Below are 26,508 nucleotides of genomic sequence, written 5' to 3'. Positions count from 1 at the left end.
CTGTCTCCCCTCAACCCCACATGGAACCCACTAGTTGCAGGAAAACAAGCTCAGGGTTCCCATTGAATCTACATTATGGTGAGTTGTATAATGATTTCATCATATATTGCAATGTAATAATAATGACAGAAATAAGGTGCATGATAAATGTAATGCACTTGAATTATCCTGAAACCGCTCCAGTCTGTGGAAAAATTGTCTTTCATGAAAGCAGTCCCTGGTGCCCAAAAGTCTGGAGACTGCTACTTTAAACGACACAAATCAGTCGCAAAGTCCCTTTACTTCTAAAATCTAGGATAAATTAGTGCCTTTCGTCTTCTGCAAATCTGGAATAGAAACATTCATTAAATGCTCGGTGAGTGCTTGCCTGTGGGTGTGGGTGTGGGTGTGGGTGTGTGCCTGCATGCACCTTTGTTTAAAATTAAGTTTCTACCTATATCAACTTTTCCAGGTACTAACAAGTTTTATTTGGCAGTGGACTTTGGGAACAATAGTCTCTGGGGTGAGGCAGGACCTTGTGAGAAGCTGGGGCCAAGCCTTGTCATTATAACAATGACGAGAGGATAGAAACAGAAGCAGGAGCTACCACTGCTTGATGCCTAAGTCATGGTTCCTGGCAGCAGCACTTCCTACCTACAAATGACGAGAGGATATGTTTCCCAGGTTGTAATTACGACACCTTCAGCCTACTATGTGACTTTGCCGTTACTTTCTGGTTTTCAAATAATCTGTCCTCCACTTAAAAAAAAATAACTCCTCATTACAGGTTTCTATGTTATCATTCTCAATTTCTAGGTATTGGCTTGGGAGTGAAACCCGTTTGTTTTATTTTTTTCACAAGAATCAGCTAGAACATTTAATTACAAATTAAAATTAGAAGTGTAAATGGCATTTCTAAATTCTCCTTTTTCTGCCTCTTAACTTTACTAGAGGCATGATGAGCCACATAATTTCAGAGGCCAGTGCAAACGAAAATGTGGAGTCCTTATTCAAAATTAAAAATTTCAAGGTGGTAGCAGTAGAGCATTAACCCAAGCCCAGGGCCCTTCTCAGCATATGGCCCTGGGTGACTGCATCAGTTGTATGCTGTTGATCCAGTCCTTATTAGGAGTATAAGTTTTATGCTTATTTATTATTGAAGCTTCCTTTAGTAAATTCTACATTCAGGAATGTGCAGACAAGGCTGGAGGCAAAATTCGTTATTTATCAATGTGAGAAGCATAGTAGAGTCACCTTCCCCAGAGTGTCTGCACTTAATGACACGGCCTCTGGGGTGTCGGAGAAGCTTGCTTGCTGGCCAGGCCAGGCGCCAATCATGAACTGGGCTTGGTGATAGACCAATAACCCTCAGAACCAGGAAGTAAAACTACCTGCTGAGCCATGTAACTCCTCTCTCTTTTCCTTCTCTATTCATCCTCAGTGCTCCACAGTTTAGCCAAGGATATACTCTTGAGAACTAATCAGAATGTCCTTATAAGGAGATATTTGCCTCTTTTTTTTTTTTTTTTAATAAGCAAAGCGATAGAGTCCTCAGGACAGAAATATTTCTTTATGCTAAAAATACCAGAAATACTCATCCCCAGTTAAAATACTCATCCCCATCTCTCATTTACTTTGAGCAAATGAGAGAAAGTCAGATATTAAGCTTGATGTTTGTTTTTCAAAAAAAAAAAAAACACTAATAACAGAAGAAAGGCATTTTATAAACTTTAAAAAATACACTGGAAAAATTAAATAGTCAAGTGATGACTAAATCTATTGCATTTATTTCTTGACCCACAGACTGCTGGATTTTATCCTGGTTCTACAAGTTATTAGCTGTGTGACCTTGAGCAACCCACTTATTTTCTGCAAGCTTCAATATTCTCCTCTATCACATAAGCTAATACTAGAAACAATGTAAATGTATTTAATACTTCTTAATAACTCAAAACAACATCTGAGTTATGGTAAGCTTTCAATTATAGTAGTGATAATAGTAACTATCATCAGTTTTATGTTGTCATTATTATCTTCTACTCAATGAGTTTAAAATCTCAGAAAAATGTCCTATAGCTCAGTGCCTTGAACATAATAGTCATTCACTAAGTAGCTGTTGAATGGGTTTATTTGTGTAAACTTTGTGGGATTTTTTTTCAATGGTAGATGAAACATCTCTTGATATTAAATTAAGCCAAGTAGCTGATGAAAAATAATGGCATCAACTTTTAATACCTCCACTCACTAAGAAATGTAAATAAAAAAGAAAACTCTGTCCTCTTGTTTTCATATTTAGCAGGATGGAATTTGGCAGCCCCTACAGTTGGAGAACTTGAGTAACTCAATTATCTGGATAATTATTTGGACAGTTTTTTTGCTCAGCTACATTGAAAATAAATTTGATAATGCATACAGCCTAGCAGAACAAAATGACCTAAGGCCAGAAGTCAGTAACTTCCAAGTCCAAAGGAAATAGTTGGCTTAGGAATTTGGGGAACTCAAAACTTAATAAGTATTTAATTACAAGAAAACATAAATCTTGTTCTCAAGTGGATATAACCTTGGAGAGTTGCTGGAAACACCCATCAGAGACTTTTCTGCCATTTTCCTAAATCATACTAAACTTACTCTATTATCTACAAAACAAACTTCAGTATTTTTTAATGCTTCACCTCCTGCTTTGTTTCTTCTGGTCTAAATTTCAAAGCCTATGCAAATGAATAAACAAGGTTAAAATCATCTACTAAGAAACATGTAGCCTCTATAGTTTTGTTATTGATTGTACCCATTTATGACAGACCAGGATAAATATCTCTTATGTAAATATTTTTCAATGTAAAAACATACATTTTAAGAATTATAATTTACTTTTTAAGAATATAATTACATTTATAACAGTAAAAATGAACACAAATTAAATAAATATATTGCTAGAATATATGTTTTAAAACTAGCCATCTTTAAATCTAATCTAGCTCAACTGGCAAGTTTAAGAAGCATAATAAAATAAGCCTAATATAATGGAAGTAAACATTTAGACTGTGATTTTATTTATTTATTTTTAAAAAAGGTCATTTCCAAGGAATGCTTATCACATAATAGGACTGCTAGCAAATATAAAATTGAGTACTAAATAGTTCAATATGCTTTTAAGTAAGCATTAAGAACAGAAAATATATTCTTTGTTGGTGTAGTGTGAAAGAAAAGGGTTATGCTGATTTATACTAATACTCATTTAATGCATTTTATACAATACCTACACAATGCCAAGTTGTCTGAATAAAAAAAAAATCAAAAAGCATATGGATTTTGAGCATTTGGGCATTTACAAATGTTATTGATATTCCATTAAAAAAGCCATGGATTACAGTCACATATGTAATTTTTTAAATTAAATATATTATTCCATGTCTAAATACACCACTGTAATAGTTATAGCATTTATTTTTATGAGGTCAAGAAGGATGTACATTTTTTCATAATTCAAGGTCAATGAATTTACCTGTCTTTTATTTTCTATTTCTTCTTAACATAAGGGTAGCTGAATACTATTAAGTACAAGAATGAATTCACAACATTTAGTTCACCCTCAGTATTTTTGGATATTCTAGTACAAACTTTTTCCAAAAGTAAGAAGCCTTATTAGAGAAAAAAATGAACCTAAGTTTCTGTCTTTATTATTTATTTTTTCTTCCTTTCTTTTCCCTGGGAAGTTATTATAATGCTTAGAAATCTATTTCTCAGAATTGATTCTAAACTTTATGAACCTATTTGCTTAAAGGAAACACATTCTAAGAAATGTGACAATTGTTGAATGGTAACATCTCATCTGTCTTGTTTTCTTTTGGTTTATTTACACCATGATTGTTCAAATGAAGGCTATGGACGAACTGTACATCATTATTAATCCATTCATCATGTGAACATTAGAATGCAATATATTTTTTCTAAGCAATAATATAACTATTTGCTAAATCCTTCTTTATTTGAATTTTAAGATTGTAATAATAGTGCTAACTTAATTGCTTTCTGTAATCATCATGGGCTTATTTAGTCAGTTAGCTTTTAGTCACTAGCTTGAGTGCTATGATTCTCTTTGACCATTTATTTTAGTAACTAAAAAAATTGAATTAATTCTTTGAAGTTATCTTTGGACAAATGTCTTCTGAAATGAATGGCTCACCTTATGCTCCAGGAAACGTTATAAAATGGCAATTGTTCCACTATAACAATAACTTAGCAATGAAATCTTAGGCCAAATTAACTTGGTTTATTTGAAGACACAGTGTTTGAAAGATCCTTGGAGCTGGTCAAACAACTGATAGAAATCTTGAGTTATGTCTCTGTGCTTGTTCCTGCTGGATCTTCCTAAGGTAAGACTATGTTAGACTTTCTATTAGTAGGTTACAGTCAATAATGACAATTTACACTAATACATCTAGCAGCATCTTCTCATGTATGGCTATTCAACTCTGGTTTATTTCTCATGATCTTGTTTACAGATGCTCCCAACCAGTTATCATCTGAGAAAGCTGAGATCATTGAAGAATCATGGTTTAATTTCCTTTGGTACATATATTTTTCCTCGCTGTTATATCTTACTTCAACTGGCTCAGTGACCTCGAAATGCTTTACATCACCTTGGCATAAAATCTAAGAGAAGTAATAGATTACATTTAAAAATATTGTATGTTTTATTCAAGGACAGGACATAATGTTTACAACATGCTGCTAAAATTGGAAAACAGGGTGCAAAAACATTCCTATACCATGGCTCTATATTTTTAAAGAAGCACACATTATACAATGTGTTCTATATTGAGTACATAATGTGCCCAGTATTATGTGCTATAAGGACATTTAAGACATTAATAAAACTTTTCTGTGGAAATTGAAATCCTAAGCTACTTTTGTATGTTTTCTGTTTCTTTAGCCTACAAATATGAATATTATTTCTAACTAGGAACAAAATGTTGTTTTGAAAGATATTCATTCTAGTTTGAAAGTCAAAATTAGTAGGAAATTTAGTCTCTAAATAAATTTAAAATGTACATGACATGTTACAAATATATGCTCTAGTGTGGCTTTATCCTGGTGGAATTGGTTTAAATTATATTTTAACAGAACATTTACTTTTACCCACTTTTGATTTTGTTAATCATAAAAGCAAAGAAAAGAAGTCATTGCAGAAATTATAGATGATGAATAAAAACAAAAAACTAAAAATTACCTCAATCTCACCAGCAGATACTATAAACATTTTGAGAGATATGCTTCTAGAAACATAATAAAAAAGCAATTTTGTTATTATGGTTCCTTGGTACCTTGCCTGTTCTATAATTGATAACAAAAAAATAGGAGATACTGATTACATCTTCACTGCCTATGAGCGAAACTAATTTTACTTAATTGATTGCATAATTACTTGATTACCAAAATATTATATTTAGCAGTATAAAATTTCTCAGCTGATTTATTAAACATAATTTATTTTATGGGGTTTCTATGATTTTTATTTATTGTACTCATCATAGTAGTCTAACTCCACATTTGTCTGCCTATTTCAACACTATTAGGTGAATATGTCTGAATACTAAGAGAACTCCTGCATTATCTGATTAAATAATTTCTTTTTCACTTTCTTTTACTAGAAACTTTTATAATTCATAAAAAATCTGTAAAAGCAACTTTAAGTCGTGTCATTATAGCATGTTAATTCTATAATATTTTGGCTTTAATTTTTACGTGTATAGTCTACTTTGCAACTACTGAAATGGAGAATATTTTAGAATTCTTCAGGTTCTACAGAAGTTCATGCCTATTTACATTGGAAACTTCCTGATTTTATAGCTGATTGATTTCTCCATGTTTTTGAAAATTTAATGAGTGAATTTCACTAGAAACCTACATTCTTCATAAGCAACATTTAAAAGGGCTTTTATTTAAAAAAAATTCATACCTTAAATCATAAATTTCTAAAGCAATTTTAACTATAACAGTTATCTCTAGAAAAGGACAATTGAATTTGAAATATAATTTATTCCAATAGTACTAAGCATAAAATATTTCAAGTCTGTATTTAGAGTGATCTCCTGGGAAGTGCAACTGGAGAGTGAAAAACTTCCACAATTGTATGAATGATGTTTTCAAAGAAAAAGTAATAATAGATAATCAATAGAGTAACTTAGCCTTTTAGTGTTTCTTATCTTTAGGAATGCTGTTTTCATAATGCATTTCTTTTTTTTCTTCCCATTTATTTATTTTATTGCATTTTAGGTTTTGGGGTACATGTGAAGATCCATCTTGCTTTTTGCTCAAATTCATAATAAGTAAAAGAAATGAATAAGAGCTCTGAACATACAGAACATTTCAATCTCCAAATTCTCTGATCATCTCATAATTTAAAGAGCTTTGGCCACTTCACTTATGTACCATATGTTAGCTGGTAATATGTTGAACAGATTGTAATTCTAATGAGTATTTTATAGCTAAACAGAAAACAACTGTTAGTCAGACAACATAGACAAAAGATGCTTGTGGAGAAAGCTTGCTGCTCCTACCTCTGCTTTGAGGAGAGTTTTGTCATGTGGCCTCTACGCTAATGACAGCTTTTGAATTACCAGCGGATCCAATCAGAGCCACCAACTGGATCACCTACCACAAAACTAAGATCCAGTGAATAGGTTATGGGGTGACCTAAACTGAAAGATTAGCCCAACAGGACAAGGGTAAGTAATGGATTCACTAGATTCTCTTTCTAGGGAAGTTGAATATACAACATATAGAGAGTATAGAGTTAGTGAAAGAGATGAAAGAAACAGAGAAGAGGGGAGGAAGGGAGAAAAGAAGAGAGGAAAGGAAAGAAGAGAAGAAACTCAAAACAATGGAGGAAGTGGGGGATGTTTAGAAACAGCTCTTTGTAACAACACGACAAATGAAAGCATCTGACCAACATGCTGTGGTCTCTTAGATTTAGGGATATTTGTTTATAGAACAGAAACACCTTTTTCACAGAAACTAATAAGGGAATATCAAGTTTAAAATGTTTCTTCTAAATCTTTCTTGGATTTTATTATACTTTTTACCTAGGCAATTGTTATAATGCCATCTCTCAACAACTGAAGAGAATTTGATCAATTTGGTCAACACTCAAGAATGTTGCATTACTTTAAGAGTCTCTGCAGTATCAATAAGGAAATGCTTAAAGTGAATAAATTAATAACTGTGCTTGGTTTCAAGATGCACGATTAATCTGCACAAGAGAGTGATTTTTAGACCATCATAGCATTTTATATTTGCATATAAGCAATGAATAATTATTCACTGAAATAGACCAGTGCCATCTACTTTTCAACCACTCACAGTATTGTTCAGTTGCCTAATCCATGTAGCCATCTAAATATGCAATGAAAGCTGTACTGTCCTTTGTAATTCTCATAAGTTTAAACATGTGGCTAATTCAGATGGGCTTCCATTTATTTTTATTCCAATTTTGATATTTTTCTTTTCTTTTTTCTTTTTTTTTTTAATGAGATGAAGTCTTGCTCTGTGGCCCAGGCTGGAGTGCAATGGCATGATCTCGGCTCACTGCAATCTCTGTCTCCCAGGTTCAAATGATTCTCCTGCCTCAGTCTCCCAAGAAGCTGGGGTTATAAGCACCTGCCACCATGGTGGGCTAATTTTTTTAAATATTTTTAGTAGAGATGGAGTTTCACCATGTTGGTCAGGCTGGTCTCAAACTCCCGACCTCAGGTATTCCACCTGCCTTGGCCTCCCAAAGTGCTGGGCTTACAGGCCTGAGCTACAGTGCCTGGTCCCAATTTTGATATTTTTCTAAAGACTCATTGCCATGTGCCAATACCCTTTGCCTGTTTTTAGTTGTTTTCTGTCAGAAATCTATGCTCATTCTTTACATTTTACATGTAATTTCTCTTAGATTTTTGCTGCAAATAATTTATAAACTTTCTTTTACTTTCCTTCACATAGACTTTCAGTAAAAAAACAGCAACAACAATAAAGACCAGCAAGACTTCTGTTTTCTATATTTATATTTTGAACTTCCCTTATTCCTTCAGCAGCTTCTTTCCTAGACAGGTGGATAACGCCAGTCACTGACAGGCAATGATTGACAGAACTCCACAAATCAAGTGACTGCTGTGTGAACGCAGAGGCAAAAGCCTCCCTTTACAGTTCTCTGCTCTCAGGCACCAAGCAGCGACTCTGAACTGAGTATTCACTTTCTGTTAACAAGTTTCAGCCCCCAGAAATTTCCTCGTATCTTTTTAAGTAGCTTCCCAAATGGCAGCCTGATCAAAGCAATCTAATATGGCTTAAGTGCCAGTGGTTGACATTTTGCATTCTTTTATTGCTTTCCATTTTTATCTACATAAAAATTGGTGATAACTAATATCCAGTTGATCTTTTCATTCTGGTAATAAAATGATAATACAAAGGTCTTATTATCTACTCCAGACATCCATCAAAGTACATTTTTCAGTAACACACTATGTGAAGTGTTTCTTTCCTATACCCAAGTCCAAAGTGAGGTTAAGTACTTGTCCTTAGATGTCCCTTCTATCCAATACTTGGGCACTGGACTGCAAATAGAAATTGAACTTCGGCCCTTGATAATTTGTTCACACTAATGTTATCTATAATACTGTTGTCTTTGCCTCTTAAATAAACCATTATCTATGAGAAGCCAAAGTAGTTGGAAGGTCTGCTTAAATATTTTTTTAGCCCCAAGAGTTTTAATCTTGTAAGATGACAAGAGAAAAGATAATGGTCGAAACAACAAACAACACGGGAAATGGGGAAGTAAGAAGAGTGAATCTTAGTAGAAAGAAAGGAAGTGCAGATGGGTGGGAGAAGAGACAAATGTAATAAGGCATAAAGAAAACCAAATAATGCAAACAAAAGAAGCCCCAGAGATCATGAGTTAATTAAATCTATTTTCATATGGATGTGGAAGTGTCCCTGAGGCTGGGTGTGGTGGCTCATGCCTGTAATCCTAGCACTTTGAGAGGCCAAGGCCAGCAGATCACCAGAGGTCAAGAGTTCAAGACCAGCCTGGCCAACACAGCAAAACCCCATCTCTACAAAAAATACAAAGATTAGCTGGACATAGTGGTGCATGCCTGTAGTTCCAGCTACTTGGGAGGCTGAGGTAGGAGAATTGCTTGAATCTGGGAAGCAGATGTTGCAGTGAGCTGAGATTTGTGCCACTGCACTCCAGACTAGATGACAGGGCCCATCTCCATCTCAATAAACAAACAAACAAACAAACAAATGAAGTGTCCCTAAGCCTTCCAGTGGACAAGAAGGTCATTCTACAATTACACCATTGATTTGGAAAAACAAAAAGAATAGAAAACAATAACAAAACCAAGAAACACAAAAGCCTCCCTGGATCCACCACATATTTAAAGTAGTTGCTAATATGACAGTTAGGACTTACCTATAATTGAAAGGAGCAAATTTAGTTTTCAAACTTTTAATGGATTTAAACCTCAAAAGATTATAGCACTATCAATTTTTAAGGTTACCAGAGATAGAGAAAGAAAAAAAAAAGCACTACTCAATCATGCAGTATAAAAAAAAAAAAAAAAAAAAAAAAAAAAAAAAAAAAGTCAAAAAAAAAAAAAAAAAAAAAAGCCAAATTTTCACAAAAGATTAAGTAGAAACACATAGCCTAATGAGTTTGGATGTATTGTTTGGAAATATTGGGCACTAAACTTGAAATTCAGACCTTTACTGTAACTCTGAGATTGACATTAGGCTATGTGCTTTGGCAGATATAAAGAATGCAGAATGAGACTAATGCCCTGTACAGAACCTATTAATAATGCACTTGAGAAAATTTCACAAGCAACAGAAAATTCTTTCTGCATTCTTTATCATTTTTAATGACTTTTAATACTGTGGACCAGGCAAGAGACTGTAAAACACTCATTTTCTCATACAAATAATTCATGTGCTAGTCACAAAAGCACCTTGTTCAATATGATTTAAGGTTTCGGCAATAATTTGTTAATATTTAGTTTTTGTTAGTACAGATTTTTTGATGATTTTTTGATGATTTTTTAAATAGTCTACAATTTGTGTTCCTTCATTAATTCGGATAGTTTTTCTTTTTTATGTTAAAAGAATGTGACTTTATAGTCCCTTTCCATCTACCTTTATTAAAGTATCCTTCACTGTCTAAGAAAGAAATTATCTGCATTAAATGATGGTGTCTCTTTTAGTAACTTCCATATAAAATTATCGAATCATGATGGAGGAGGCAAGGGTAATCTGACTGTCCTTTTGTTCCTAGCCTGGACAGAAGAGAGTGGTGAGCCATGGATAATTCATTTCTGTGCTGACCTTGCAGCCCATGAATTTGGAAACACTGAACTTAATCTAATCCCAAATTGCAAATGAATGTACTTTAGCAATGATATAAGCTAATGAGTATCAATAAACCAGGATTAGTCTGGGATTGTGTGCAGTCACATTCTGTTTGTAATCTGAAAGATCAGAACATATATTTGGCACTGAAATGACCTTTATTCACAGAGATAGTTTTTTAGAGAAAGTACCCTATCTATATCTGAAAATAAGCTTTTTTTATTTTTAAATGAAAAGAGGCTCTTTTTTTACATAGAAAAATGCTTGACAGCTTTTCCTCCCAAGGGGAAAATGGCAGCAATAAGGAGTCTCACAGAGATAATGCTTGGAATTCCGATCAGCCCTTTCTCAGAGGAAATTTTAAGACTGGGCTGCTCCCTACACTGTCCATGGAAGACTCTGTCACTGCATCTAAAGTACTGGCACAGGAGTGGCTGAAAAAGAAACATACCTGCCATCTCTTACAGTCCTGCAGGTTTGAATACATGTAGCCAGAGCCTCTGCCCTCTTCACCTACCACCCATTCTTCACTAGCAAAGATTGGGTAGTCTGACACTGTATATATTTCCCATAAAAGTTTAGATGCTGTCAACTTGGTGGTGGGGTGGGGAAAGCGAAAATGACTACAGGAAGCAACAGCACAATTTTAAGTAAATGTAGAAAAGTGCTTCTGGGGAAGTTTCCATTCAAACTTAATAACTTAGAGTTTAATATTAGTTTTAAGGTAAGATAATCTTTTATGTTTTACTTTGTATATTACTTGTGATGATTTTCTTAAAAGATATCAATTGAGATATTTCATATTAATTTCACAATACAGTTGATATCATAGTTATGGTACAATTTTTAGAGATAGTGGTGTTATCAGCTGTAATTTAATAAATGTACATTAATTTTCTTAGTTTCAGACAACTCTATGGCTCATGGAGGACACATGTAATAAATCAGTCTTTCATTAAACTGCAAGTTACGCCGAGGTACAGATATTGTTAATTTAGTTTTTATTGAGTACAGAATGCACTTCAAGTAGAAATCGCTGCTCATTTAATCACTGTGAGTTAGGTTTGCATTAGCTGGTATGTAAAGTTCTCCTTTTCCTCAAAGGTGAGTCTTTTTTATGGAACTTCAGTTTCTCACTACACCTGCTCCCTATGCCCCAAATAAAACAGAGACAAAGGAAATGAAAATGTTACCTGTTCATGTAATGTTCCTTCCAGTGACTGCTGTCAAGTTAAGGCATGTGCAGTCCTGTCCAATGTGTACACTGGAAGTTCACGGTCATTAATTTAATTCAAGTATCACATACTCTTTAAAAAGGGAAAACAATTCACTAAGCAGCAAAAACCTTTGTCCTCAAAGGTATTATTCTGTGGAATATCCAGAGGAAAAATAAGACTATCCTCAATACTAGAGTCTCATGATATAAGCCAAATGGCAAATGAGTCTAACAGCAGTAATTATACTATAAACATACATTTAAAAACTCACTGCTATAGCCACAGAATACAGAATCATGTTATTTGAATAATTTTCATTAACTGCTATAGTTTACATAGATACATGTTATAAATTTAAAAATTCATGTTTTGTTGCATGCTCCATATAAATAAAATAAAATGAGTACCTAAGATAGAGGTCTAGAAAGGAATATTGTCCCCACATGGATTTCCTAAGATACAAGAGGCATCAGGAAATCCTACAGCTGCTGTGAGGCACAGATCTGGCTTTGGCAGAGAATATGTTGTGAGTTGCCATTTTGCCTGCATCTATGCCCCAGAGCTGAAAGCAAACTAGACCTGGTATTAGATGTGCAAAATGTGTATTTCTTTTAGGAATGCATGGAAGTAATAGAGTTACAGAAGTGATGACACATATTTGAAAAATTCCACTTATGTGAGAGCTTTGACAGGCTATTTTTAGGACCTATTTTGTGTGAGATGTTTTTAAATGCCTGACATATTGGTTATAATTTATTAACTTATTTTTTAATAAGTCATGATTCTGCTACATTTTTATTGGTGTGATTGAACAAACTCATTTTAATGCTATTTTTAAAAGAATATTAAAAATATATGGATACAGTTATGACTTGTAAGAGGCACAGTGTTTGAAAAAGTATGTATTTTACTAGGAAAATGGTTTTGTTTTTGCAAGTTTAAGACCTCTGTGTGGTCTCAGAGGATACCTTATTGCCACTTGAAAACACTGCCAATGTTTTGGGGAGTAGATTCCATCAACTCACATTCAGCATTGTTCCAAGAAAATTTTAAAAAAGTTCTTTACTGTGACAAGAAGAGATTAGATGTTTGTTAGAACCATTTTATTTAAATTGCTAATGACTTTGTGTTGTGATCATTGGAGGTTTCCTAATGTGATCAGCAAAACCTGGAAAGGAAAAACCTGAGCATTTATGTAAAGAAATAAATAAGTTTACTCTTAAGATAATGCTACAACTCAAAATAAAATCACAGTCCTTATATCCTTTCAGATCTGTTGTCCAAATTCAAAGAAAACTCAGTCCATACATCTTTCCAGACTCATCAGTTCACATGCATGTCACAAATTTGAAGGGTTTTGGTTATTTTTGCAGAGATATGATTAGGATGTAAAAATTCATCATATAAACATTCTTAATGATCAAGGAAGAACATTTTAGACAAGTAATTTTCTATGTCTATAAAAAACTTCTTAGATGGATTTAATAATAACTCTTGAAGTCAGAGGAATTAACCATTTTTTGTACTTGAGTTAAAAGATAAAGACAGAAGAAAATAAGATCCACAATATTTTCTCCTATTTGGTTATAAAGAGAACAACCGGAGTCCACAAATGCCACTTGCAGTATCTACAGGTCTATAAGGTACTGGCACATTCTACTACAAAATGCTTGTCACCTCTTTTTCCACATAGAGGTAGGAACTGCAGTGGGAACGTCTTTAGATGTAGAAATTTAAAAATGAATTTTTACAACCCAGATGATGGACTGGTATACTTCAAAAGTGAGTTCATGAGTTTTATAAACACATTTCTCTTGCTCTCTTTCTATCTCTTTTTATCTTGACTAGCTTACATCATAATGGAGGAATAACATTTTAAAAATTTTGAATAGGCACTTACTGGAATTACAGTTAATCCTGATACAATCTAGATGGGGAAGAATAGATGAAAAATGAAAATTCATCCTTCAAGGTAATAGCTGCAGACATCCAATAAAATTACAGTCCACCCTTCCGGGGACAGACACATGCAAATATGGCCACTCCATATCATTATTCTTTACATATTTTTAAAGCCCAGATGTATTGTTATAAAAGTTTAACACTGGAAACAACAAGAGAAGGTTTTAAAAATGGCCAATTCAAACAAAGCTACATGGTGACAAATCTAAGTGAAGTAAAGAGTTGTTAAATGTCAAAGATGTTTGGCTTAGACTGGCTGCAACTTTCTCCCCATCTGTGAAAGAACATATCATTATTTTCAGCAAAATGTAAAAGTGCTCCGTCACAATGGGGTACAGTGCAAGTTCAGCTAGGCGCAGACATCTTGGACCTCCAAAATCTAATATCCCACAAAGGCCAACAGAATCCTTCAGAATTGCAGCAGTCACATGGAAAGCAAGTTAAAATTATTCTTATCTTATCTTAATGGTTTTTGGTTTGTTTTTAAATTTTATTTGCTTGGGCATAAAAAGATAACTGCCAGACGTTGGCTGGATTCCACACCTTGCGTTAATTGGAGGAGGAAAGAAACAACTGTACATTTCCTTTAGAAACTCTGGTGGCTAAGGAGCAGTCGTTATTCAAAGCACACAAGCCTACGCCTCTCTGAGGAGCTAACGATGTCATCGCTACGGGATAAGTGTCATCCTTCCCTTGATTTTCCCTTTCTGGATTTTCCCATTCTTACACTTGCTTTATATAAAAGCAGCTACTATAAGAACAGAATGTCTGGTATGGGCAACACAAACTGTAATTACAGTGGTTATTCTTAAAAGACTATGCAGGATGTTTCATATTTATTATATATATATATGTATTTGTTGGTTTTGGTTTTATTATTTAATGCCTTTGAGGAACATAAAAAATAGAAACCTAGATTCTGTTTCCATATAGCTGAGTTTGTCATGTGTCGTCAACCGCATCAGAAAAGTGGTTGCAAGCAGCCAAGGACCAGCACCTACACAACTCTTTCTACAGAATGCTTTGCTGTTGGAAAATTCTCATGAGTGTTTGCACTTTGACTAACAGCAGCTTTACTGCTTGCAATTAGGCGATTTGTTTTGATTAGCTTGTAGTAACCTGTCCTTGTCACTAGAGGGTACTCTAACAGAACAGTAATTGAGAGCGCTCTGCGTTATTAAAGTAGTATTTTTTAACCTTATTGTTTAACTTCATGTCACTAATATTAATTAAATATAATTACATGCAATAAGATACAAATGGGATAATTATATATTTTATGGGTTATCATTCTGCCCAGCACAATTTGAAAATGTAGGTGGGGTTTCCACAAATGCCTTACCTCATCACGTTTTATTAATCTTTTTTGGTAGTAAATCTACGTAGTTTCAAATTTTATTTTTCTCTCTCTGTTTATTCATTTCTATCTATGGGTGTTTAACACTGTCAAAAATACAGTAAAACCTCATTAATTTTGACTCTTCTTATTTTGAATTAATGATAATACTGAAAGTTTGGGCAGAATATTAATGCTTCCTTCAGTATGAGCAACGATCTCTTAAAAAAATTTTAAACTCATAAACAAACAAGATTTTGAAAAGCCAAGTTTGGGAAGAAAACTGATTTCCAATACTTTACATTGGTGGCACAGTTTGCATGAAAAAAATGTGCTAATTATAAATAATTCTTATCCAACCAGCCTAGAGAGCCCTTTCCTTGATAAGGCTTTCCAAACTATTATGTTTTTGAGTATAATTTTTTTAAAAAACTGCTTAAACAATTTAAAAAATCTGCAATTCAGACTTTTTCCTAATTCAGCCTGGTTTCCCCCCATAATTCATCCAGGTTGGTGAGGTTTTACTGTAATGAGTCTTTCTTAATGCTACAATTAAGCAGGAAAGCATTATCTTTCTGTAGAAGAGCCTGTGTCTCTAGTGTTCTCATGGCTGTTTGCTAAGGGCCGCAGACTTTGGGCATTGAAGGGTTGTGGATCGCTGTTTGATAGCAAAATACCACCACACAGTACTCCAAAACAGAAAAGATGGGGTACCACAAAGGTGACTATTCAAAGGAGAAGCACATGGAGTAGAATAAGAACAAGTATTAAAATAGGTAACTGTTCATCTAGATAGCAAAGTAGAAATTTGATATTTTGTGCCAATCTTTTCTAAGCAAACACGTTTTTATTTATCTGCAAGGATGTCACCTATAACTGATCCAAATGTCAGTGAATATAGCAACCGAAATTCAGCTGGAGGCAACATCAGGCTTTATAATTTGTATTTTCAATTAACCTCACTGACATACATGGCTTCTCTTTTAAGAACCCTCAGTGGTAGAAATCACAAAACGGTAAGTTATGTTAAACATAAAAAAAAAATAAAATAAAAAGATGCCCCCCCAAACCTAAATTACTTCAAATGATGGAAATAAGACCATTAGGTGTTTAACTTTCCATGGCAAACAGGCTACTTGATCAATGTTTGCAGGCAAAATTGAACAAAAAGTAAAAAGTGTTAGTTCAATGGGGGAAGGCAGGTTGTTACCTAGATTGACCGTCAGTTTCACGCGCCCTGCATCTAGCTCCAGGCGGAGGGTATCAGCAGAATCTCTAGAAGTGGTTGCCATCAGAATGCCATATGCACGCTGGGATCGGAATCGTAAGGACACATCCTCAGCCTCCGTGTGCATGACTACAGGAAGCTGAATTTTCATAAACATGCTCCCATCATAGCTCAAAACCGTAGCCTCTAGAGATGGAAAATGAATATAATAAGCTTGTGGATGTTTTAGTGCATTAATATTTTAAAAAGGAAAAGGATCATTTATTATCAAAGACTTCTAGAACACAATACAATAATATCAATTCACCTTCTTCAGAAATAAACAAAATTATAAGCCGTAAAGAGAAGTCACAATAGAGGACTTCTCTTGTGAGATATTTGCTAAAGCCCAGAAACAGAGATATCAGCAGTTTCTTTTTTTTGTTGTTCCTACAGCACTGTCTACCTGTAGCATTAATCATGTTGGATTTGAGTGTTTGATTATGTTTTCCCCCTTCTCAAGAGCAAAGATCACGTTCTTTTGTAAAGCCACAGTGTGAGCTTAGTTTGAAACACCAACAACTTTTGTGGGGCTATTTTGTTGTTGTTGTTGGTTTGGTTTGGTTTTCTTTTTTTTTTTTTTTGGATGGTTGTGGCTTGCTTGAGACAAGGTCTAGCTCCATCCCCTAGGCCGGAGTGCAGTGGCAGGATCTCAGCTTACTACAGCCATGACCTTCAGGGCTCAAGCAATCTTTCCACCTCAGCCTCCTGAGTAGCTGAAACCACAGGCACATGCCACCATGCCAGGCTAGGTTATTACTAAGACTTTTTTCTAGAGATAAGTATTCTTTGTTGCCCAAGCTGGTCTCAAACTCCTGGGCTCAAGTGACCCTCTCACACCAGGTTCCCAAAGTGCTGGGATTATAGGCACGAGCCACTGTGCCCAGCCTCCAGCAACTTTTCAATGCATGTTTATGTATGGTGAGCTCACTGACTAGTTCTGTGGAATTAGTCAACCTTGCCTTGGTTCTGAATTCTTCATCTGCACAACGAGAGGGTACTGCCAGAAGACTTCTAATGCCTAAAAGCATGTAGTTCTAGGAGAAGTGACTATCATCATTTTTTTCCTTATCTCTGCCCTGATAGAATTATTTTTAAAAGAAAAAAAAGAAATATGGCATAACTATAGGAATTAGGCCAATACTTTACCAAAATTGATGTTCAAAAGAAAAACTGATATTACCAAACACCAGATAATGGTTCTTTAGAGACATTATGTTTAACAAGGTAATTTTTTAAGAAGGATTAAACTGTTACTTCCTTTTAAGGTTAATTTATAGAAGGGGAGTAACTCTAAATATCATGTATAAGCACAACCCTGGTGTCCTGAATATGTTAAGTTGTCACCCAGAGCAATAATGTTGTGCCTTTGCTACACTGAATAAGCATGGGGTGGGACTGGAAATTTGGGAGGGTGTTTGTTAGAAAACTAAGGTAGATGGCATCAATAGGGAAGTTGCTTAGTACTGTCTTAAACACACAAATAAGTGAATGGAAACACTGTTGATGACAACCTGATGGCTTTAAGAAATAGCACTCCTTAGTGTTAAACACTATTATGGTAGTGGAACATTGCAAAACAAGCATGAATCTATTTGCTTTCTCATTGCTTCCAATAACTCAGGATATCACTTAATAAAGAAAAACTACCTGGAATTAAAATGAACCAGGAAATTCTCATTCTTTTGCCGACTTACACAGCATAACAATTAACTTTACTAGTACAACAGTGTTCAGCATTAGGAGTATATTCAGAGTTGTGATTTTGCAAATTTATCTTTCAGAAAGTCAAGTACTGTTTCTGTAAGACTTTAATCATTATTTGTCACCCTCATGGGATTAAGTGAGCATCCAGAAACTCTCTAAGCACCAAGGGTTACAGGTCTCCCTGCTTAGGTTAGCTCCCTTCTCTTTTCCACCTACCTCTTGACTTAAGAGATCTCAGTCAATTCATATGCTCACTCCTCTAATACTTATTAAGGGTTCTGACTTCTCTCCTGAGATCTAACATCAATTGCCTATGGAAAATTCTCAATTGGAATATGATAGGCACCTCACTAAACTCCTAATTCACACCCTCTGAAAATGAACAAATTCAAAACATTCTTTCTTCAGTCTTCTCCATCTCAGTAAATGTGATAGTCCCATTGCTCAGACCTAAACCTTTCTGATTTCTCTTCCTCTCTCTGCCATGTCCAATGTATCTGCAAGTCTGTAAGTCTTATAGGCTCTAATTCCAATCCACATTCTGCATTGACTGTTGCTCACCTCTGCCACTAATGTGCCTCAGACTCTGCTCTCATCTCTCACCTAGAACATTGTCATAGCTCCCTTAACCGTGTTTCCACTTTTTTTAATCTGTAAAGATCAGTGTGACCCTGGCCCCAGCCCATCTCTCTGGCCTCAGCTTTAAGTATCTCCCACTTCTTGTTCAGTGAGCTCCAGATACGCCAATTTCATGCCCTCATTGAAGTGTCTGCACTTTCAGATCCCTCTGTTTAAAAATGTTTCAACCCAGATCTTTAAATAGCTGCTTCTTTCAGCATTTAGGCCTCTGCTCAAATGTTACTCTAGAGAGGCCTGCTATCCGCGCCAGTTATTGAATATCTACTCACCATTTCATTTTTTTTAATGACCATTTCTTGTTTGTATCTGTATTTGCTCTTTAGAATACAAGTATCTTGAGGGCAGGGATCAATCTCTCATATGCATTACTCTGTCAGCAGCAAGTGCCCCCAGAATGCCAGGCCCACATCAGAGCCTCCATAAATATTAATTGAATCAATAATTCCACACACACATATACACACATATATATAGTGAGCTAATTTCAATTTGAATACCAAGCTTACGTAAATGCTTACCAAAGAAATTAAGTATTTATTCTGTTATTGCAAGTGAAATCTAATTTCAGTGACGTGCATGAACAAAATATTTAATAAAGTCCACTTTGAAGGTCAAAATTGGGCTGTAGAAGATAGGCTAGCAAAGTGCCTATTTATCAAAATAGAGGCCTCATGGTTAGGCAATGCCCTAGGCAGTGATAAAATAAAATATGGTCTTCAAAAATATAGTAGTTCCTTATCATATTTTTTCCTATTAGGTAAGAAGTTTCCCAAATGGGAGTACAATCCCAGCAGTCAAAGGCTTGTACAAGTAATCAAATTGCTGTTGCGGAAGATATAATTAAAACCTGAGTGTAAAGTTATAGTGAATTCTAGAGAGAAAAGTGCTTGTGGTATAATTTTAAAGCAAATTTGATCTTTACTTTTACTTTTCCTAAACTAGCCAATCATGACTCATATCTATAAAGTAACAAATACCTGAATAAAAGTGTAAAAGCCATTATCATGTGTTCAGTTACTTCAGTATTGTACAGATAAGAAGATGAAAACAGTGTTCGCTCTCTCCTCTGTAGTTAATCTGTACAGCTAGGCTCTATTATTGAATAATTGTATTTTGGAAATCATCTTATATTCTTCTATGAAAAGTAGCTCAATTTGATTGAAAACTAAATGGGGATGTCTCCTTTTAGAAATATAGGTGACTGACAATGGATCATAAATATAGTGTGAAATACAATCCAGAGAAGAAAAAGTAATCAGAATAATTAGCCTTTAACTTTCTCCAAAGAGCTGCAGGACTGAAATAACACAGTAAAGCAATAAAACTTGAGTGTCCCCAAGTGTCATTTTAAATAATTCTCAATATGAAAATAACTTGTTGATAAACGACAAATGAAAGCTTAAATGATTCCTCATAATTAGAGCTAATGTTTAATTAGACAAGAAATAGAAAATGCTCAGGGTTGTAGTCTAGAGTTGCCAAATAAATGGTAAACAACATTCTGACATTTGAAGGTTATGCTATTTGGCAGCATCCTTGAACATTAGTAAAATTATTTTGTCATTTAAAACACGCAATAAGTCTTTAAAAGGCTAATTCCAGTATAATACTTCCCACTGGGGGAGAAAAACAGTTTCAACTTTGTCTTCTATATCTCCTTCTCCCTTGTCATTAAGTTTGATAAATTTGCTCTTCTGCATTATTCTTTGTTGCAGTCTAAAGTGTACACCTGTGCTCAGTTCTGCCGAAAGGCAGTCACATATTGTGATCAACGATGAAAATCAGACAGGCAGCCAAATTATATTGCTCTGACATCTGTCCCTCCATCTGTTGGAATTTTAACAAACAGTATAAAGTAGACCTCTGATTATATCAATGCTCTTATTCTTACATATAACTGAGAATGATTTTTATATAATCAAGTCTCCACAAATTCTGTTTCATTAAAAATAAAGCAGAAGGGAAGGTGCTAAATTTAACTTTTATTCATTGAACATTATTTCCGTACAACTCCTTCTTATAGAATCAATACATGTGAAGCAAAATGCCATCTTCTTATTTGCCTAAGTTAGCAAGTATTTTGTTCTTTCTTATAAACTCCTTTGCTTCCTTAAGCAGGATAAAGATCTCCTGTAATACGATTGTAACACAATTTCTCCATGCTGAACTTTCTAAGTCCAAGGACTTGAACATGCTTTTTAATTACTTTGAATAATTATCTTCATAAATTATAAATTATCAATTTTTGCTCAATAATAAGAAAATTAAAAGTGCTCTTTAAAAAATAACTTCAGGACTTGTCAGCTCTTATTTGATCAACAATAGCCTTATGTGACCAATATGTGCCAGGAGAAGAAACTCAGTTTCAAAGCCCCTTCTTTTAAATTGGAAACTCAGAGTTTCAGGCATGATGTTGAATTAACTGAACTAGGATATAAGAGCTAGGAGCTGGAAAGAAGCCAACTTTCGTGGTATTGAGCATGACAACCCTCACACATTTCCCTTGCTCTCAGGAGGCACCCTAACGTGAGCAAGAAAATTAATTCTGAAAAGCACAGACGTCTCACAATACAATGGGTGGTCCAGTAATAAGAACCACCCCAAAATGACCATTTTTCCTCAGTACACAGCCAACCTGGAAGCAAAGAAATCAACAGAAACCTCCAGCCTCCTATCAGATAAAAATGTATGCTGAATCCCGATGATAAAGTTTGCTATTAAATTCTCATTTACAAATCTACATATGCTTGCTGTCCCTTTTTCTAATCATTGCAATACATAAATATTTCCTCTCTGATTGCTGGCTCTGAAAGGTCTACAATTTCTATTTTTATTTTTGCCATATGTAGTAGCAGAATATTGCCACAGGGTGGTACACCACGCATATTTAACTGAAAGCTTCCGTAATTCATGTGACAGTTGAGTTTTCCAGTTTCACTTAACTAAGAGACATCAGAGTAACTGGCAGGTCTCTGAGGGATAAAATTAAAACAAAACCTTAAATCATGCAAGTCCGCTAATCTCATATATGCCTAACTGTACTGTACCTTGCAAGCTTTGCTACATTTTTTCATCATTTTGGCAATTTCCAAAAACAAAACTAAACAAACAAACTAAAATTGGGAAGCAAAATGCAAAGAGGAAATGTATAAAGAATATACTCCATACTAAGTAATGATACAGAAATAGCTAAGCTGTGTTGACAATTCACAGAAATTGCAGTTAGGTCCTATCATAAGGAGAATGAATGAATATATCTATATCTATGTGATAAAATAGCCACCTATTGACCCATCTAATTGCATGACACACAATAATAATAGCATCTGGTAAGCAGTTTAATACATGATTAATATATTACTACTAAATATTTATATTTTTTAATATTAATCATAGAAGTAATAAGTTGATGTACCTCCATTTTAAGATAAATAACCAAAATCACATTTCAATTTTGGGTTTCACAAAATAACCCCTTTTTTCCTAGGAAGTTTTAGGCAAAATGAATTAAATTATTTCAGGAATAAAAAAAAGGAAAACAATAAATATTCTTAGCTTAAAAATAGATGCTAGGTACTTTTAGGCTAAATATGTAATAAAGCAATGTTATTTGTAACAGGTAAGAACAATGGAACAACTCATCAATATTTTTTAATATTGATTTTTAGTTCCATTGTTGAAAATAAGTGACAATGGGTGTAATGACTAAAGCATTTATCTGAAACACTGGGTCGATGGAAAAATAAGCCCAGAACTATTTATTCTGCTATTTATTCCTTTAGCCTGTTCTGCAGATTAACTGGGACAGCTATTATCCTTCAGTTTTCTTTGAATCCTCATTCCTTTTTTTTTTTAATGGGAGAGGAAAAGAAAAACTAAATGTAGGTTTGCCATCTATTACAGCAAAAGATGTGGTACCTGCTTAGGACTTCAATAGGCACAGCTAAGCCTTAATAGCAAATCAGTAAATGAATCCTCTGCAATTGGTTAGGTCCCAGCCAAAGGTAAGTACTTTCTCTATTAGGGTACACTTCCAAAAAACGTTGGTGCACCTTAGGTGACCGAAAGTCAGCTTACTTTTCAGAGAGGATATTGTCACTTTTGTAAGTTGACCGAAGTGAAATGAGCAGGCTAACTTAAGTCTCACCCGGTTGTATCAGGGACATTGCAGCTCACAGCTTAGCTTGCCTCAACTGCTATTTCTTAGCATGGGTATCAGCACTAGAAGCCATAGGTATGTCTAATTCATGCCTCTTTTCCTGTCTAGTGTTCTGAAGTGAAAAACTGGGCAAAAGAGACAGCAGTTATTATCTGTAATACATCTTAGGCTCATACTCTAGAGGATACTAAAGATTCAAATTTCTATTCCTGCATTATACTTAAGAGTGGTGTCCTTTCAGAACCACGCTCTTTGAAAAACATTAAGTGCTCATTAGTAATCCATGTGAGGTATGGCTGCTCAGCTTAAACAAACAGAATTTACTTCAGTCGAGTATACGTTATGTTTCAATGGTCAGTTCAGGTTTGAGGTCAACAGTTAATATACTTTTCATCTCAGGGAGTTAGCTGTCAGGGTTTTAGAATCTTACCTCTCTCACAGGACCTGCCAAGATAGCCTGTTCCGGAACAATCACAGACATATCTGTTCCACCCATCCCTGCACATGCCATTGTTTTTGCAAGGGTTGCTAAGGCACGGTTTTGCTGTTTCCCTTGAGCAAGAGGGCTTCACTCCAGCAGTGCTTTGAACTTCAGCCATTTGCCGTATATCTTTGCTTTGGCCATCGATGAACAAATCCCTGATGCAGCCCACGTAGCCATAGTTGAGCAGAGCAGTCCACACCTCAGTAGGGAAGACAAGGCCAGCTTTATTTTCTGGCAGGCCCCCCAGGTACAACTCATCATCCAGGTCCAGAATCTCACTCTCACCAGGAGCAGTGTAGGGAGTACGCAATGTGTTGACAGAAATGGTACCTATTACAAAGAGAGGAAAATACACAGGTCTTTAAAAAGCACCAATGTGTTCTAATTACCTTTCTCTCTTTCATCTGCTTAATGGTGAAGTCCTTGGAGGCAGACAATTATTATTATTCTTTCTATACCCATTTCCTGGTATTTCCCAGAGAAATTAAGAAATCTGTGGAATTAAGTAACTTTAGAAATAAGGCAGACTAACCAAATGGTTCCATTTGAACATGAGAATGAAAACCAAAGTGTACAGCCAACAAATAGTGTTTGAGAGCCTCTAACAGTTCAGCCAATGCATGTATACATGCAGTAAACATAAAGAAACTGGCATTCTATAGCAGTCTCTAGAAGAAAGTCAGATTCCTCTTGGTTAGTGCTTGTTTTCAAAGCTAATGTTCATCTGCAAACTAAGGAAAGATTTTATGTTCCTATTTTAACTGGCTTGATTACTCTGAGCACAATGGTTTGACAGATTACCTATATCAAAAACTAACTTCATTACTCCTAGCTATGTAAACGTACTGACTAACTTAAATAGTTTTGTTTCCCTTATTCATAATATGGGCATAATAATATTATCAACTTGATAAGGTTGCTTTGAGTGATGAATAAAATAATACTAGTAATGTTCATGGTTTATAATAAGTACTGCATAAATGTTCATTATTGTATTTCAGTAAAAGAATCAAGCAAAATCAATTGCTCCCTTATTTTTAAACCAAACTAGTTATTTATTTAAATGAATAAGGCTTTCTTTCTCTTACTCCAACTGTTAAGGAGAAAAATTTATTGGTTTATGAATACATAGGTTCTAAGCCCTAAGTATGGGATAAGCAGGTATTCATCTACACAGGATCATTTGAGGGTCACAGAAAAATATTAGTGGAATCTATGAAATATAAAACAAAGATCAAAAGCACATTCCTGATCAAAACTTCCATACATACTGTCAGATTACCAAAAATTCCACCAATATTCTATTTTCAGAAAAACCTTTGTAAAAAATGCAACTATGATACCCAAACAGAACACCGCATGGACCCATAACCACATTATCCCAGGTTTGTTTTTCAGCTCTAGATTATAAGGCAGGATAGGAAGAGTCTGATGAGAGAAACAGTATTAGAAAAGGTCTGATAGCATGCTGGGGCATAGGCATAGAACCTCAGGGATTTAGGGTAGCGAGACCTGGAGATGGGAGGTGTGGTACAGAAGTAGGGACAAAAAGAGGAAGTGGAGGGTGGGTAGGGTGTGTGTCGGGAGATGCATTTTAGTTGCTACACAGAATACCAAAGTCCTGCCCCCAAGTGAAAACATGTATCTAACTAAGGATGTAAGTCTGCGGGCCCCAAAACTGTGTCCAGGAGCATTCCAAATCCCAGCAGAAGGGCCCCCTTGGATCTGGGCAATGTAATGGGGTCTGCCTTTGAGAAGGAGAAGGCCATGGAAGCACTGACAGAGACTGCTCAGGTGGCCAAGTCATTATGAGGATATTTGTCTCTCTAGACTTTCACAAAAAGAAAAGGAAAAAGCTCCTAGGGGAGAAACACTCAAAGGCATTGCTATTTTGGCCTTCCAATGAGGGGAGCAAAATAGAGATCTCCTAGGGAAGCAGATAAAAGGGAAAAGAACAAAGGATTCATTTCTACTGTTCACATTTGTACAAGTGTCTAGAAGAAAACTCTCATTTAGAAATATATGGGCACCATAAAATCCTATTTAGAAAAATATAAAGAATGGCATTTTGAGGAAATAAAATTTGTAATATTGAGAGAGAATGGGGACTCTTTTCTATTTCAAATAGAATGATCATTACATGTATTTTTAAAGCATCATTTTGTATACGACACTATTCAAAATACCTAAGAAGTGAATAAACAGATGGTCCCTATTCTCTGAAGTAGCTGATGTAAGGTAGAATAAGATGAGAGTGTCTATTAATGACAAAATGAAAGGTGGACACTTTAAAAAGCACATATCATGGAAAGTGAAGAGTTACATGCAAAGTGACATGCTCTTTTTTTTTTTTTTTTCTGAGACAGAGTCTTGCTCCGTCACACAAGCTACAGTACAGTGGCAGGATCTGGCTCAATACAACCTCTGCCTCCTGGTCTAGGCAATTCTTGTGCCTCAGCCTCCCAAATAGCTGGGATTACAGGTGTATGCCACCACACCTGCCTAATTTTTGTATTTTTAGTAGAGATGGGGTTTCGTGATGTTGGCCAGGCTGGTCTCAAACTCATGGAATCAAGTGATATGCCCACCTTGCCCTTTCAAAGTGCTGAGATTACAGGCATGAGCCACAGCACCCAGCCAAAGTGACATGTTCTTAAGATAAAAGAGAGAGGGATGTTACTCTGTTTTCCAATTAGCTCAATAAGGCTTCCTAAAAGCAATAGAATTTTTGAGGATTTGACGAACTGAAAAACCACTATTGAGAGGAAATGTTAGGAGATACAGGACTTAGCAAATGAACAATGACAAACTATTCCAAGAGTGCAGATATATTCAAATATACATATATATGTAACATATATATAGGTGTGTTTTCCCATATGCTCTTTTTATTCAGCTCAGAAGGGGGTAAAAGAAAACCCCTTGGAAAGACTGAATTGTCCGTACTCGGGGTATTATAATTCTGACACAAAGAGGATTCCTGGAGGATTCCTGAGACAAGGAAATTCAGTGGCTTCTGCAACTCACCCTCTCCACCTCTTCCATTTAGTTTCTATACCTTGATGTACTGTATCTGTACTCACTCTCAGGGGCAAAACTGCTGCCTGGTGGTTTAGACATTCATTCATGACAGTCTGTCTGACAGTAAGGATGGATTAATTGTGTCTCTTGATTTTTATTTACGGTGCATTAGTGCTTGCTTTGAGTAAAGTAAGAAAGTTCATATAAGTTTTTTTATGAATGTGCTTGATGATATAGACAGGGTAAGATTCTTACTATAACTTTTTCATTAGACTAGAGTTTTCTGATCACAGTCATAAAGATCACAATTTTTAAGTATCCCTCTGCACACTTACACACACACACACA

At 35.1% G+C, this 26,508-nt stretch overlaps 1 protein-coding gene across 30 annotated transcripts in view; it reads right to left on the bottom strand.

Annotated features, from left to right (window-relative positions):
• NRXN1 (neurexin 1) overlaps nt 1-26,508 on the bottom strand; it is a 1,144,745-nt gene that overhangs the window by 615,891 nt on the left and 502,346 nt on the right. For 22 of the 30 annotated variants that reach the window (XM_037745697.1, XM_037745699.1, XM_017548539.1 and 19 more), the window contains 3 exons: nt 23,086-23,469; nt 16,094-16,297; nt 13,486-13,512 (listed from right to left, as the gene is read on the bottom strand). In XM_037745697.1, the coding sequence (XP_037601625.1) occupies nt 13,486-13,512; nt 16,094-16,297; nt 23,086-23,469 (615 nt within the window). The remainder of the gene's footprint in view (nt 1-13,485; nt 13,513-16,093; nt 16,298-23,085; nt 23,470-26,508) is intronic. The other 8 variants (XM_037745709.1, XM_017548542.2, XM_037745704.1 and 5 more) reach the window with 1 other exon arrangement.

Source organism: Cebus imitator, unplaced genomic scaffold (genome assembly GCF_001604975.1).
Source record: "Cebus imitator isolate Cc_AM_T3 unplaced genomic scaffold, Cebus_imitator-1.0 Scaffold209, whole genome shotgun sequence".
Taxonomy (NCBI): Eukaryota; Metazoa; Chordata; class Mammalia; order Primates; family Cebidae; genus Cebus; species Cebus imitator.
This window is presented reverse-complemented; position numbering and strand designations above follow the sequence as displayed.